At 46.7% G+C, this 17,299-nt stretch overlaps 1 protein-coding gene across 4 annotated transcripts in view; it reads right to left on the bottom strand.

Moving 5' to 3' along the window:
* SLC35F5 (solute carrier family 35 member F5) overlaps window positions 1–17,299 on the bottom strand; it is a 56,403-nt gene that overhangs the window by 6,686 nt on the left and 32,418 nt on the right. For all 4 annotated transcript variants that reach the window (XM_083154342.1, XM_083154341.1, XM_083154344.1 and 1 more), the window contains 5 exons: window positions 13,003–13,090; window positions 12,717–12,781; window positions 9,610–9,714; window positions 4,886–5,045; window positions 4,279–4,369 (listed from right to left, as the gene is read on the bottom strand). In XM_083154342.1, the coding sequence (XP_083010468.1) occupies window positions 4,279–4,369; window positions 4,886–5,045; window positions 9,610–9,714; window positions 12,717–12,781; window positions 13,003–13,090 (509 nt within the window). The remainder of the gene's footprint in view (window positions 1–4,278; window positions 4,370–4,885; window positions 5,046–9,609; window positions 9,715–12,716; window positions 12,782–13,002; window positions 13,091–17,299) is intronic.

The raw sequence follows: 17,299 nt of genomic DNA, 5'->3' as shown, positions 1-17,299 counted from the left end.
TGGAGGAGGGAGGGAGGCAGGGAAGCATGTATGGAGGGAGGGAGGCAGGGAAGCATGTATGGAGGGAGGGAGGCATGTATGGAGGGAGGGAGGCAGGGAGGCATGTATGGAGGGAGGGAGGCAGGGAAGCATGTATGGAGGGAGGGAGGCAGGGAAGCATGTATGGAGGGAGGGAGGGAGGCAGGGAAGCATGTATGGAGGGAGGGAGGCAGGGAAGCATGTATGGAGGGAGGGAGGCAGGGAAGCATGTATGATGGGAGGGAGGCAGGGAAGCATGTATGGAGGGAGGGAGGCAGGGAAGCATGTATGGAGGGAGGCAGGGAAGCATGTATGGAGGGAGGGAGGCAGGGAAGCATGTATGGAGGGAGGGAGGCAGGGAAGCATGTATGGAGGGAGGGAGGCAGGGAAGCATGTATGGAGGGAGGGAGGCAGGGAAGCATGTATGGAGGGAGGCAGGCAGGGAAGCATGTATGGAGGGAGGGAGGCAGGGAAGCATGTATGGAGGGAGGGAGGCAGGGAAGCATGTATGGAGGGAGGGAGGCAGGGAAGCATGTATGGAGGGAGGGAGGCAGGGAAGCATGTATGGAGGGATGGAGGCAGGGAAGCATGTATAAAGGGATTGAGGCAGGGAAGCATGTATGGAGGGAGGGAGGCAGGGAAGCATGTATGGAGGGAGGGAGGCAGGGAAGCATGTATGGAGGGATGGAGGCAGGGAAGCATGTATGGAGGGAGAGAGGCAGGGAAGCATGTATGGAGGGAGGGAAGCAGGGAAGCATGTATGAAGGGATGGAGGCAGGGAAGCATATATGGAGGGAGGGAAGCATGTATGGAGGGATGGAGGCAGGGAAGCATGTATGGAGGGATGGAGGCAGGGAAGCATGTATGGAGGGAGGCAGGGAAGCATGTATGGAGGGAGGCAGGGAAGCATGTATGGAGGAAGGGAGGCAGGGAAGCATGTATGGAGGAAGGGAGGCAGGGAAGCATGTATGGAGGGAGGGAGGCAGGGAAGCATGTATGGAGGGAGGGAGGCAGGGAAGCATGTATGAAGGGATGGAGGCAGGGAAGAATATATGGAGGGAGGGAGGGAAGCATGTATGGAGGGAGGGAGGCAGAGAAGCATGTATGGAGGGATGGAGGCAGGGAAGCATGTATGGAGGGATGGAGGCAGGGAAGCATGTATGGAGGGAGGGAGGCAGGGAAGCATGTATGGAGGGAGGGAGGCAGGGAAGCATGTATGGAGGGAGGGAGGCAGGGAAGCATGTATGGAGGGAGGGAGGCAGGGAAGCATGTATGGAGGGAGGGAGGCAGGGAAGCATGTATGGAGGGATGGAGGCAGGGAAGCATGTATGGAGGGAGGGAGGCAGGGAAGCATGTATGGAGGGATGGAGGCAGGGAAGCATGTATGGAGGGAGGCAGGGAAGCATGTATGGAGGGATGGAGGCAGGGAAGCATGTATGGAGGGAGGGAGGCAGGGAAGCATGTATGGAGGGAGGGAGGCAGGGAAGCATGTATGGAGGGAGGGAGGGAAGCATGTATGAAGGGAGGGAAGCAGAGAAGCATGTATGGAGGGAGGGAGGCAGAGAAGCATGTATGGAGGGATGGAGGCAAAGAAGCATGTATGGAGGGAGGCAGAGAAGCATGTATGGAGGGAGGGAGGCAGAGAAGCATGTATGGAGGGATGGAGGCAGTGAAGCATGTATGGTCACCATCCATGCAGGATTACTCTGGACAGTCTGACAACAATGGAATAGAAGTAAGATGTTTTAGTGAATGCAACACATTTATTTATATGCAAACAGTGTAATACAACCAATGTTATCTCATACGTATGGCAGTAAAGTGTAGAATAAAATTCAAAGTCAAGTGAAGGACCAACGTGTTAGTGAGTGGATCGCCCCAGACTAGAGGAACAGCCTTGAGGAAGACCCCTCGAGTCTCGATGTGCGTTGGTCATCTTGATCCTGTTCCACCTACCTCCATCTGGATTGCCTGGGAACCATAGAAGGGTATATCTGGGGATACTGTACTAGAACCACCCGAGTCTGGGGCGATCCACTTACACGTTGGTCCTCACCTGTCCTGGAATGTTACTGACTCTTATTACACATCTTACTGCCATTAATAGGAGCTTAAATGACATTTTATACACAGCTTTTATTACGCTTATTGCAGTTAAATAATCATGTTGCTATCTCCCAAGCAGCTGATTTCTATACCATTACGTTGGGTAATTTGTTGACAGACATCATATTTGTTGTTACCACAATACCTGCAGCCAAAATATTGAATAGTTTTTCACTTTTTTTTATTTTCACAAACACCGACTTGTGCAGACTTAACCATCCCAAGGAGAATACAATAGTATCAGCAATACACTAATGTGGTGTCCATGTCGACTTTACAGCTGTGTCGGCATTTTAACATATTCGGCATTCTGATCATGTCATTGCATTTCATCTGTCTGTATTACTGTATGTACCTGTTGGGATTTTGACCTTCCAGATTTGCACCCTGCCGGTATACCAGTGATTATCGGTATTTCAATTGTCGGTAAATCATACTGATCCCTTCTTTGTTTATAGGGCACCGAGTGTAGCCCTAGTGTACGAGCAGGCTGCTTACACCCCGTGATGCACCTCAGTAGTTCCTCACCTACAGAGCTATGTATTATAACAGCCCAGACTCTGGACACATGTCCTGGTTTTCTGTGCCCGTGGTCAGCGTCAGGGAGAGCGCGGGGACGGGGGCCAGCGGCAGGGAGAGCGCGGGGACGGGGGCCAGCGGCAGGGAGAGCGCGGGGACGGGGGCCAGCGGCAGGGAGAGCGCGGGGACGGGGGCCAGCGGCAGGGAGAGCGCGGGGACGGGGGCCAGCGGCAGGGAGAGCGCGGGGACGGGGGCCAGCGGCAGGGAGAGTGCGGGGACGGGGGCCAGCGGCAGGGAAAGCGCAGGGACGGGGGCCAGCGGCAGGGAGAGCATGCGGGGGGGGGGGCGGGCAGCGGCAGGGAGAGTCCAGGGATGGCGCCAGGCAGAGTGCGGGCACTAACAGAGAACATTAGAGAGACCAGGAGGCTGCCGGCAAAATTACAGTGGATGCATGTGGCGAAAATGCCATAAAAAGATGCCATGTGGAAAAGTTTAATGACATATTAGGGGCAGGAGGGAGCTTTAATGGGATATAAAGGGGCACGTGGAAAGGTCCGATGGCATATAATAGGCAGTTGGAGACTCTGATGGCAAACAATGTGCTTATGGTGTGGATGGCATATAAATGAGCATGTGGGAGCTGAAATCTGAGAAATAAGAGTTCGGAGGGGATGGCCACAGTCCGGCAGCCGTCCCTTTCAGTGGCGGGATCCGGCTGCAGCCGTGCGGCCGGGCCGTCCCGTGTGAATGGACACAATAGTGTCCATTCACAACTAATGTGTGCGGCACGGCTCCCTGGCCGTGCGGGATTTCACCGTCCGGCAGGAGCCAGAGTGTGTGAAACCGGCCTAACTCTACTGTGATTTTGGCTAAGCCCCCTGGACACAGCGCCCTGTCCAGAAATCTGAAAGCTGGTACCCATATCAGTTGAACGTTTTGTGGATGTATAGTAAATGCAGTGGAGTATCCATGACAACAGCCTGGCGTTCCCATCTAGGATGACCACCTAACTACACTATGATAAAAAACCTGATTGGACACCCCGGTGAAAGCGGAAGGGTGCGCTCCTGCAGTGGACAGACCGGTCTTCGCGGGGGTATAAAACTGGTAGATGGGCCCTGATTGGATCATGTGCTAATGAAGGAGCCAACCATGGGGATCATCGTAGGCGGGTCAATCACGCTAGGACGATCCCTACATCCTGTGTCTTTTGTCACTAATGCGTTGTACCCCAGGGACCGGAGAGAGCTAACTAGGGAGCTGCCGTCTACATAGCGCACCTGCTTCCATCGCGCTGTTGCCGGCAGGTTCTCTGCGCACGTACTGTAAGGCCCTGGAGATCTATCCGGCGGCCCACCGCTGACAAATGTGGAAGGCGAGGAACTCTCTTGTCCTAAACACTTCTCCTGCGCTATGGTACTTACACAATTTGCTTATGTCATTACTCGTGTCTCTCTCGGGACGGGGAAGTGTTTTGCTGAAACAAGCATATAAAACACAAGGATTGCTCGGAGGCATTAAAACGCCAGCTGAAGTTTAGCAATTTACACTACACTGCAATTAGCGAGTCGTTTTATAGAACTGCGCTTCTCAGGGAAACAAATGTAAAGCCATAATAATAACAACTGAGCGTACCTTCTGCATGCAGATATCCGCAATGATGGAGAGAGGTATAGTGAGGCTCAGAGCCAACGTGCCAATGAGTGAGGAGGTCAGGAAGCAGCCCCTTCAAAAAAACACAACGTAAAGCTTAAACGTTTCATGTGGAAAAAAACATCTGCTGCGTTTAGTCACTTCAGCACTAAAATAACCCAGAGAAGTTCTGGGCGACGTGGGCAGATGGGTCCAACGTGCCGATCAGCTGCAGATAAATCATTTACTCCTGAACCGCCAAGAAGCAGAAAAGGAAGCGGCATTTTCTTCCCCTTTCTGCACAATGTGCCAAGTCTGCAGCGCCATCTAGTGTTCACAAAGCAGTATAGCATGGTACAAATAAACTAGCAGTGTAATTATACCACCCAGTGCGGTTTGCTGAATACAGCACGCTCTGCATTAAATAGACAAGTTGATTACATTGGGTACCTTACCACCACTGCGTCCCACAATGCACTGCAATCTTAACTGTAACAGGCGCTACTATAATAAATAGGGGACACACCTACAGACTGCAGCAAAGTGCGTCTCCTGCCTTTGCAGATTGACGCCCATTCCTAACATGAGATTTGAGGCATCAGACACTCACCATAACCACAGGAACTCTGACAGCACGGTGCCGACGAGGCCGTTGATGACGAGGTACATCCAGACAAGCTTATTAGGAAACTCAAAGGCCTCGAAATCCGTGTAGTGCAAGAGGAAGAAGCCCGGCCACAGTAACAGGAGATTGAAGAGTCCGACGAAACCTGTAGGGAAGGAAGCGGCCGTTAGGTGGGGTCTCTGGGTGCGATAGAAAGCACCAAGGGTTCAGGTTACGGTCAATAGAAACATAGAAACATAGAATTTGACGGCAGATAAGAACCATTTGGCCCATCTAGTCTGCCCCTTTTTTACCCTTCAGGTAAACTCAACCCTTTTTAATCCTTATTTCTTTGTAAGGATATTCATATGCCTATCCCAAGCATGTTTAAATTGTTCTACTGTCTTAGCCTCTACCACCTCTGATGGGAGGCTATTCCACTTATCCACTACCCTTTCTGTGAAGTAATTCTTTCTAACATTTCCCCTGACAATATGTCGACACTATAGGTAATAAATTAGCATGCACTAGTTCAACACAAGTTTTTGACATTTTTTGGGTGTGTGTGGGCAATATGGACAACGAATTAGTGTAACACATCCCTTGTATGGCTGGAGTATTCTGGCCCACTTTTATAACCACGCTCTATGCCCACACATAAGTAAAAAAAAAAAAAAAAAAAAAACTATTAATAACTTGTGTCAATCTTTACCTGTGTCAATCATCGGCATGCAGACCAGATCCCTGCACACGGAGCGACGTGCTTAAGCACAGATAGCTCAGCACACATCGCTACACACCGGCAATGCAACCGCGATGTGTGCTGAGAGATCTGTATGGGCCGGTGCTCTCCGGTGAGAACACTGGTGATGACTAGATTTGGACTGCATGCATCCCAGGTCTGCTGGAGGGGGCTGGCTACCGCTCCCCCCTCCCTCCTTGCAGGGAGCCTAGTAGTGGGGAGAGACAGGACAGGCTGCCGCCGCAGTACAGCCTCTCTCCCCAGCTCAGAACATTCTGCCCAGTGCCGTGTGCTGAGTTGGGGAGAGAGGCAGCTGCAGCGGCAGCAGCCTGTTTTCTCTCTCTGTGTGTGTGAGGAGTATCCCTCTCACCACCCTGCACAAAATAGTTTTTTTTCCTTTAATGGGGGCATGGCCAAAATCCTCCTGTAGGATACAGGAGGATTGTGACCGATGGCCACACCCCATTTATTTTACCGGTGTCTGGCCGACCTGTCAGTGCCCCTGGGTATACACATGGGGCTGTGTGTGCTTAATTTCTAAGCGATCTGCTCAGATTGCTTAGATATAGCCCTATGATCGCCCTGTGTGTAGGGGTAAAGTAGTTTATTAGATTACGGCGATTGGCCTACGGCAGGGGCGGCCAAACCTGTCCTCAAGATCTACCAACGGTGCATGGTTTCCAGGCAACCTGTGGATCTAGGAAGGAATAAATGCAGCAGGTTTTAAAATGTGACAGTTAGTAATGACTACAGCTGTGCACCAGCTAGGTGATCTGGGGAATGTGACAGTTAGTAATGACTGCAGCTGTGCACCAGCAGGGTAACCTGGGAAATGTGACAGTTAGTAATGACTGCAGCTGTGCACCAGCTAGGTAACCTGGGAAATGTGACAGTTAGTAATGACTGCAGCTGTGCACCAGCTAGGTAACCTGGGAAATGTGACAGTTAGTAATGACTGCAGCTGTGCACCAGCTAGGTAACCTGGGAAATGTGACAGTTAGTAATGACTGCAGCTGTGCACCAGCTAGGTAACCTGGGAAAATGTGACAGTTAGTAATGACTACAGCTGTGCACCAGCTAGGTGACCTGGGAAATGTGACAGTTAGTAATGACTACAGCTGTGCACCAGCTAGGCGATCTGGAAAACGTGGACCGTTGGTAGATCTCGAGGACGGGTTTGGCCACCCCTGACCTGCAGTATATAAGCCATCATATTCTCATCATGCTTCAATGTCAGGGTGCATAGCAGTATATACACCATCTGAACCTGGGTACAAGCTGGTAGATACATTCTGCAGATCCGATAAATGCTCAGATCTCACAGAGTGATTATCAGGTGGCTGTGCAGCCGTACACACACAGCAATAGTGTGCACTTGTATCAGATCTCTTCAATGGGATTATGAGAATGAATGAATTTTCTTTAGCAAGCTTTGATGGATCCTATTAGATGTACATTTAAACGGTATCCCATCTACAATGGTGGCTAGAAAACCTGATGGCTGCGTTTTATCAGCCCTCCGTAACTCCGTTGTGCACACTCACTCGTACTACGATCAGTGAGCTGTTCTGGCAATCGTGCAATTCTATACACATAAAGTATGGTAGATGTATAATTAACAAGATGGTCAATTAGGAGTCCCCCTTGTCCATCTGTTTTCTTTAATAACTACATATGAAGATTTATTACATGTCAAAAGTATAGTTATGTAAGTACTTCTCACTGAACATATGTGGAGGACATGTAATAGAGGGGATGAAAGAAGGATCTAGCGCATTACACTTGTCTACAGTCATAAAAAAATACCAGTATTTTTTTAATACATGATCTTTTCACAGAAGTTCTTTTGCAATCATAAAAGTAGGTTCATTCATTTTGTTCAAAACATGGAAATGCAGACACAACCCTACGTGTTTCGTCCTTAGGACTTCATCAGGGGTAAAATCGATTAACCTTAAATTGAGACCTTACATGTAAGACTTTGTGTGTTTTCCCATAAAACTATGTTCCATCGAGAATAAAATCATAACAGAAATCAGGTTCCAGGATTAAATTGACCAACCAGACATCAATGTGATCGCAGTCATGCAGACGGGGAAATCCATTTGCAATCACTCACCATTGGATGGCTCCTCCCACAACTGTGTGTGTGGCAGCTAGCGTCAGAAGTCATCCCCTGCAATGGCCCGGGCCCGTCTGTCTTTTTTTCCCCTGTGACTCCCAGAAAATTGCTGGTTACCACCCCTAAATGGCAGCCGGTTGTCAATCACCTTGCAAATGGCCAGCGATGAAATGCCATCGCTGGTTTTGTTCGCAGAGGTACCATGCGCATGTGCGGTCTCCTTATAATTGGCCCTGTAAATAGGTCTGAATCAGGCTCACTTTATCAAAATCTGCACTCATACCAAATAAAGGTATGTACACAAATTGGTCGGAATTCAGCAGTAACTGATGCCATATTGCGAGCCCATTCCTGCAGCTGGACCAAATTCACCTGAAAAGGATAACCTTCCCGAACAGTCAAAGAGATTGGTGTAACTAGGGGAAATTCTGGTGCCCATAGCGGTGCCCACATTTTGCAAATAATATAAGCAAATTAAGTGAAGATAATTTTTTTTCAGGATGAACTAGAACCTCTCAATTAAGTTATCCCACTGATCTCTTGAAGACCTTTACGACTTCAATGTCAGTGCTCTATAATCTATATTTTCGGGTCCCACTTAAGTTCTGAATGCATACCATCATTTCCTAGAGGTGTTATTTAAGATTCATATTTTGGCTTTGGGTCTTAATTTCTTTTGCCAACTGATAATTACTAGTCAAAACAGACTGCACTACTACCAAAGCCAGACTTTGGACCAACTATTACATTTTTAACATTTTACAAACCAGGCCAAAGAATAGAATTGAAAATAAAACTGCCTGAGGGCGCCCACCTCTCCCAATAATTTCTATTTATTAACAGTTTCTTATATAGCGCACACATATTCCACAGCACTTTACAGAGTATAGTTGAACATTCAAAGCAGTCCCTGCCCCAGTGGAGCTTACAATCTACATTAATACAACTAGCTCTCTGAGCCTGGTACTGGTTATTGGAAAATAAGGAGGTACCCATAGCGTTTAACCCCTTATTATCCAATACCATTTTATGCTCAGCACCCCAAGACTGGTTACAGATTTGGGGGTGGAGGGGGACACCTCATTATTTATTTTTTTCTCTATTTTTAACCATTTATTTTCTGTTTATAGTATGGAAGCCTGCAGGGATAATAGTGATCTATGCAGGGCTTCACCTCTGAAGCAGATTGACACCAGGTTTGCTGTCAGTCTGCTGGGGTAGATTGAAAGTCGACTAGTAACGACTTCTGCTTTTACATGACAGGAATACCAATACATAGTAAATGCTGTTTTTTTCAGACAGCAAAAAAATGATAATGATATCTGTAAGCTTTTAAACAGACCCAAAAACTCACCTGTTGGCAATTAAGTAATGTTTACAGCTTTAAAAGTACTGCTCTATTACGCAGTGATAGTTTATATACTGTATCTATAGTATTTTATCCTTCTCACACACGTTCATTATGTTTGCAATGTTCTCTGTCTCTGAGAGGAGAGGACCCATATCCCGGCTCCAATCAGGCCCCCTCCTATGTGGCGGGGGCCACACAATATAGAATGGAATTTATGGTATATTAAATACATATGTGCACCGGAAAATGTCCAAGGGATACTCAGCCCACCACTGTCTGCACTTAGAGATGCCGCTGTCCGTCTTTATACCACCAGCACCCCGACTGCCGGTCCCTCATATTCCAACTCATAGAACCGGACTCACCTACAAAGCTGCGGGCTCGCTGTGATCCAGCAGATCCCTGAACATTAGATCCTTAATTAGGAAGGGAAATGGAAGCGGCTTATAAAGAAAACGCAATAACGATGGCTGCACCCCCATTGCGGGATTACGCAGCTGCTTAGTGAATCTTACCGAAAAACATGGGTATGTCCAGCTTATCCTCCCGATCTACTTTCCTCTTTATCATGACAATGTAGACAGCATAAAGCATTGCTCCAAGCAGGGACCACAGGGAACCTAATAGGAAGCACAAGATTATTATTGCTCCAGCATATGGTACACCGGTCTGATCTGCAGTACCTGGAACCCGACCAAATCTCACTTCTAGTTCCCGCAGCCAGCAGCTCAACTGCTTATTAGGGTAACAGCACCTATAAAGTAGGTATAAAGTAGGTAGCACTGGCCGGACGTATTTATGGATGGCTGTGTGCGGGGGGCAAAATCAGCTGATGTCTAGGTTGCAAGACCCCCTTTGAGTTGCCGCTCTTCTATTTACCGCAGAGAGCTGTTGCAGCTAAACATACAGGTAAGCAGGACACAGCAGCCATCTACTTTTACCCCCCCCCCACCCTACCTTATTGTTCCCGTTGGTCATGCACACAGTCAGCCACAAATACGCGCTGCCACTGCTCCCCATCTGCTCGCTCCTCCTCTCTATGGATGGAGCTGGTGCTGTTGCTGTGTTCTGCTGGCAGCGGGTGGTGGGGAGAGCACTCGCTGCTCTGGGCATCTCTGTGGCCCTGTGTTTGCGGCCACTTGCTTTGTAAATGGATGTGCGGTTGTGATGTTTCCAGTCATGTTATTTACATAGAGCATGCTGATTGGTTGATTCTGATAAACTCATTGCGCTCGGCCCCCATACGGGATAGGGCGATGGTTAATATATGTAAACCTTCCGGGAGAACTGCACTACATGATCGTACAAACTGCAGACGAATTGGTCCAGCTGTTTTCAAGAGTAGCACGTTCAGACAGATGGACGGACGGACGGGCTTCAGGGACTTTGCTTTATACGATGTAAGGCTGTATACTAAGTAAGGATACAGAAGGATACACTGCACTACTACACCGGCCATAGTATACTCAGTACTTTATACAGTGTCATCACTACATCTAGTATGGACCACGCCATTGCCCTCTCCTGTATGGGAGCCGAGCACAATGAGTTTATCATAAAGCGGGGAAGAACGCGGCACTCACCTATGTAGCCGTGCCTGGTGGCTGTGTACGTCATAGGCCAGTGCTAGCAGTACAGTTGCCTTTCTAAGCGTATTCATGTTCCTGGCACATACCCTACGCTAAGCCCGTAACAAGCCTATGCCATATGCCCTTGCTGCAATGTCATGCCACAGTGTTGCATCATGCAGGTTCTGGGGCTGATTCTCTCCTCCTTATTCAGCCCCGGCACAGTGCTGTGGATCTCCAGCCCGCGCTGATGATCACATCTTGAGCACAGCAGTCGGTGCCAGTTTACAGCTTGGAACGGCACCAGGCGGAGGCTGGGGGACCGGCACAGGCTGGCAGAGGTATGTGCGTGCATGGGGGTTTTCGGGGTGCAGCGGTTGTGAAGGCCAGTGTGCGTGATGACTGGGGTGGGAGGCATGTCAGGAGGACATTGTGTTCTGGGGGCAAAAGAAGGCACTGGGGGTGAATGTTGTGGTGTGTGATGGGAAGGGGGTGTATGAGGGGTAGCAGGGGGCATAGAGTGGGGCGGCTGAGGCAGAGAGTGTGTGATGGGTAGCAGGGGGCATAGAGTGGGGTGGCTGTGGCAGGGGGTGTGTGTGATGGGGAGGAGCAGGGGGCATAGAGTGGAGTGGCTGAGGCAGGGGGTGTGTGTGATGGGGAGGAGCAGGGGGCATAGACTGGGGTGGCTGAGGCAGGTGGTGTGATGAGTAGTAGGGGGCATAGAGTGGGCTGGCTGAGGCAGGGGGTGTGTGATGGGTAGGAGGGGGGTATAGAGTGGGGTGGCTGTGGCAGGGGGTGTGTGATGGGGAGCAGGAGGCATAGAGTGGGGTGGCTGAGGCAGGGGGTGTGTGTGATGGGTAGGAGGGGGGCATAGAGTGGGGGTGGCTGAGGCAGGGGGTGTGTGATGGGTAGGAGGGGGGCATAGATTGGGGGTGGCTGAGGCAGGGGGTGTGTGATGGGTAGGAGGGGGGCATAGATTGGGGGTGGCTGCGGCAGGGGGTGTGTGATGGGGAGCAGGGGGAATGCAATGGGACACAATTGCAAACTAAAACTGAAAAACTTTCCCATTGAGGGTAATATTCTTACTGGCGGTGGAACTGGAGAAACTGGTTTAATACCCAGAATCCCGATGATTCCCGCCTCACATTTACAGTTCCCGATAAATGTTTACTTCGCTGTGACCATAAATAAAGCACAAGGTCAAACACATAATGTAGCTGGAGGTGACCTAGGAGGGGAATGTTCTTCCCATGGCCAACTTCATGTGGCCCTTTCGCGTGTTTCATCAAAAAAAAATCCATTTATAGTCAATAATTCTAAATTTCAAAATTCACTGCTACTGAAAAAAAAAAAAAAAGCACCCATGCGAAGCAGGGGGTGTAGCTAGTTGGCTAAAATATACCCAATGTCTAAATAAAATAAGAAAAGAAAGCAGAAATGTCGTCCATCAAACAGCCACTGACCTGATAGAATTACAACCAACAGTAAAGTATGTGGCTAGCCCAAGACACAGACAAAACAATACAACACCAAAAAAAAAAAAAAAAAACACTTTAACCCAATTCAGACAGTTTATTAAAAGCAGTGATCATTTGCAAGGCATGGCTTCGCCTTGTAAATGGTCACTGTTTTAAAAAACGTCCGATTCCAGATGGGAACCCGCACCTCTGGCCAAATCGGGGTCATTACATTCAGCCCTAAATGTCATTTTATATATTAAATAATCAAAAATTGTATGTAAAAGAGGCCCCAAACATCTGCACTGCATTTCCCCGATTTGAGGATCAAAAACACTAATCGGTAGCCATCGATGACCATCAATTGTCAGAGAATTGATGAAATTCTGCAGGCTAAGAATCCCTGATTTGCCAATTATCTTTGGGGCCCTAATACAAAACTTTGGGGAAACTTTTTTGCAACCCGCCACAGCAGGGAAATAAGAAAAGCGAACGTGAAATGTTTTACAGTACTTTAATAATAATGTAATAAACATTTAATAACGTCCTCCTCAGGCTTAAATTCGGTACTAGAATAACTTATAACTGGGCATTTACCTAGAGTATCTTTGTCTCTTGAATTATCAGTGCCCGACAAGCTAACAAGCACCACACCTCCAATGCTAGAAAATAAAATAAAAAAATAAAATAAAATTAAAAAAAGGATTAGGTCACCAAATAACATGAATTTAAGGATAAGGGAGATATATCAACATAACATATATTTCTGGAGACGGTATTAGACTGTAGCGTGGGGTCAGGGTATATAGCGGAAGTGCGGGGGGGCTGTCAGATGCACGGTAACTTCAGTGAGGGTTACCGACATTCACTGTCAAACCTTTACCTCAGAACGACCGCCAATAGCTTGGAAAGTGTAAACCGGTCACCGCTGTTGCTTGGAAACACAGAGGCCAGGATCAGCGTGAACAGACCTGAGGTAAAATAAGCACATGACACAGATCAGGGTAGTGAGAGGACTGCAGTAGTATGGGATGGAGCCGGGTAAGCGGATAATCATACAGGACCAATATACTCGGGATGCAGGAGAACGCCACAGATCTTACATATGGACTATTGCATCACATAAAATGGCCGCACTAGCTATGTACACAAATCAGATGGCGATTGTCCATGAGAAATGCAAACTCAGGTCCTGGATCATGACCTCTCCTGTCCTGTGCTCAGGGGAACCCCAGTAATAGTAATCTGGCCTGGCTATCCTTTCCATAAAGAATCCTCAAACTCCTTACAAGGCCCTCACCCACGTCATCGCACCCTACATGCTTCTATATAAGCCTTCCTGCCGTCTCCGGTAGGCCAATGACCGTCGCCTCTTCTCGTTCCTGGTTACTGCGGCTCACCCACGTCATCGCACCCTACATGCTCCTATATAAGCCTTCCTGCCGTCTCCGGTAGGCCAATGACCGTCGCCTCTTCTCGTTCCTGGTTACTGCGGCTCACCCACGTCATCGCACCCTACATGCTCCTATATAAGCCTTCCTGCCGTCTCCAGTAGGCCAATGACCGTCGCCTCTTCTCGTTCCTGGTTACTGCGGCTCACCCACGTCATCGCACCCTACATGCTCCTATATAAGCCTTCCTGCCGTCTCCGGTAGGCCAATTACCGTCGCCTCTTCTCGTTCCTGTTTACTGCGGCTCACACAGGTCATCGCACCCTACAAGCTCCTATATAAGCCTTCCTGCCGTCTCCGGTAGGCCAATGACTGTCGCCTCTTCTCGTTCCTGGTTACTGCGGCTCACCCACGTCATCGCACCCTACATGCTCCTATATAAGCCTTCCTGCCGTCTCCGGTAGGCCAATGACCGTCGCCTCTTCTCGTTCCTGTTTACTGCGGCTAACACACGTCATCGCACCCTACATGCTCCTATATAAGCCTTCCTGCCGTCTCCGGTAGGCCAATGACCGTCGCCTCTTCTCGTTCCTGGTTACTGCGGCTCACCCACGTCATCGCACCCTACATGCTCCTATATAAAGTAGATGATGGGGAGAGGACGGGTAGGGAATTGGTCTGCACACTCTTAATGGGTCGTTTTTTCGTTTTATTTATAGACCCGTATTGCCCGCTATTCCGGTTCACTTGCGGGGGTGCCACTCAAGGTAACTAGAAGTATACGAAGAACTGTGATGGCACAAAGAGTAGTGCCAAAAAAGGACGTTACGCTGTTAGAGTGCACACTGTTTATTTATATTTTTCACTGTATTGTGGTCTGAGTTTGTAATAAAATTTAGCTTTTAATAAATTTGCTTTAAAAGGATTTCCTCTTTGTTTTTATTCCTTTATGTTCGTGGGGAAAAAAGAGGATTGGGTTTTCTTAGGTGAAATATAGAATTAAAATTGTTTACATTTAGACATGGTGCTCATACAAGGAAACGAAATGAGAGGGTGTATAAGAATAGAATGTTTAAAACAAAAGAATGTTAGAGTCCGTAGTCTGCTGCACTTGATTTGATTTTTTCAATGTTATAATTTTGTTACAGGTATTCCCTGGGTCTTATTGTGTCTATGCACCGTTGCCTGTGATTGGCTTTGCCCAGCTACCTGTCTAAATGTATCTAGTACAAGAATGTAGGCTGATTTTTAATATTGCCAATATTATTGGCTTTTTTTAAATCAGTACATTTCTTTATTACAGAGGTAGGTGTGTGTGCTGGTTATTTTTATAATTGGGGTTGTGTCACCTCCTTAGATCCTTAGAGGTTCTATTTGCCCCAGATGGTCGTTATGTATCGGGGTTTTTTAATATAAAGAGTTTTGGAAAGAGAATTCTTTTAATAGAATTCTGTGTGTAGTTTTTACTTATATTTATAGCCTTATAGGTTTAAGTTGCACAGTCAGTTTGGTAGGTCTATCTCTGTTTTCCCTCAGTGTGTATTCTGGCGCCGCACTGGGGGTCCCCGCCTGGATCGGCAGTTGGAGCCCTGTTGCGGTTTACAATCACAAGTTTTATTGGGGTTTTATTACAGTGATTCTCCCACCAAAATTCCACATGCATATATCTGCTGGTACTTATTGGCGCATATTGTGTTTGAATATTTATTTAGCACTTATTTGCAGGTCTTGGCTGGTATACTGTGTGTTGTTCTTATAAATTGTATCAATTGCTACCACATTGTGTCATTTAACTATAACGGATATCTCCTGTCTGAATTGGTAGTTTAGGATTTATTTCACAGTCTCCTGTTCTAGGAGGGTGTTTGTATTGATACTTTGTTCTTAAATCTTAGTATACCCAGCTCTATAATATCATTTTATCTGCGCATTTATTTGCCAGGTTTGTACCTTATGCAGGATGAGTTACAGTCCCTTGATTGGGTAAGGGTTAATACTGATTGTCTGTGTATTCACACAGATTTATTCTATGTGCGCTTGCTGTTTTTATAAGTAAGTTTCCAAATCACTTTGTTCCTGCTCTGTATTAGTTGCAGGTTTTTATTTTATGCATATACACTTTAATTTTCTATCATGTATGTACATGAGTTTTTATCACTATGGATAAGTAATACTCTGTGTATGCACGTGTCACTGGCTATCTCCACTATGGGTAGATATATTGCCACTGCTTGTCCTCACACACACACCTTGTTCCTCTAAGTACAAATAGTATACATTGTTATAACATTGTAATTGATATCATTTAGTGCAGCTAGAGGTCGGGCTCTAACAGCTCGACGCGCGTTTCACCTAACAAGGCTTTTTCAAGACCAACCAGGTGCTTCCTTAGGATTATATTTATTTATTTTCAGCGTCCAATCACGTCGCGCTTTCGCGGTCACGTGTTGTTCAGCCGGCCAATCTCGCGGCTGTAGTTCTTTTAGTAATCAGACGGCATCTCCGTCTGTTTCCCTTGTTTCCGGGTCATGTGACTAGCGTCATGCATCACATGCGCTGGACTAGCCAATCACTGGCTTGGGATCTCGATCCCGGAGTTAGTTCTGCCCGGGACTCTGTATGTTGAAACATAAGTGTTTTACTTATGTCTTTCTTGTTCGCTCAAACGTCTTATCGCATCTTTATTTGGGTATGTATATGATGTAGTGGACATGCTTTAATATTGACAGAATGTTGTTGTCCCTATTCCCCAGCTATTTTTTGCATCCTGATATCGGTATTTTTTTATGCCATGTTCTGGGGGGTCCGGAATCTGTGTAATATAGTGTCCTCTTTAGTTTAAAATGTTAAGTCCTATTTTGTGGGATTTGTCATAAGGTTTGATCCTTCCCTTTTTACTTGGGCTTGTCAAAATTTATTATTGTATTATACTTGTCTATCTCTTCATAATTGTCATTTTATTAGTTTGTAAAAGCGTTATAGTTTATTCAGTTTCCCATGTAGTGTTGGTCTGTCTCAGTGTATACATCTAGATGGGTTTAAAGGGGAAGTGTAATAAAAAAGTGGATACAGTGAGCAAACTGGCAAAGAAAAACGTGAAAAATATATGTATGTATATGTATACATATATGCATATATACATATACATATAGTGATAATGGTGAGAAATTATGTTTATATAGTGAAACTCATTGTTAATATTGTTGATCTATTCGTGATGTGATTATTAACCACTTGGTGTTCTATTTTAATTACTTTTAAGAAGGTGGGTGATGATTTCTAGGGGAGATGAGGGGAAACAAGTAGGTAGGTGAAAAAGGGGGAGAGTGATGATGGTGAATTCTTGTTCCAAATATAGTGTGGAATATCTGGATTGGGTGTAGTATATATAAATCTAAATATCATGTGTGCCCCATTGTGTTGTACCTATAATGGGTGATATTGTGTATCTTATATTATAAGTGATAAATTAAGTGGTAAATAATAAATCTTTTTGTTTTAACATTTCTCTTTTTTGTTTATCATCTGTGTTTTGTAGGTTTCTCTCAGGCTTCTCCGCCGTTCCTCCGAAAGCATACCGCATGGTATATCCAGGTAAGTTTTTTTGTTTTAATTTTTTTGATTGCTAGGTTTATGATTACTTTCTAATTTTTATATAGTTGTTATTTCTGTTATTGATTTTTATTGTATGAACCATTATTATTTTTGATTCTCCTTCCTATTTTCATTGTATGTGGGTAGGAGAGATCCTTTCTCTACCAGTATTTGGTCTTCAGTGGTTTTTGTGTT

The sequence above is a fragment of the Crinia signifera genome, chromosome 7, assembly GCF_055691185.1.
Source record: "Crinia signifera chromosome 7, ASM5569118v1, whole genome shotgun sequence".
NCBI lineage: Eukaryota > Metazoa > Chordata > Amphibia > Anura > Myobatrachidae > Crinia > Crinia signifera.
The sequence above is the reverse complement of the archived record's forward strand: the minus strand, read 5'-3'. Positions and strand labels throughout refer to the sequence as shown.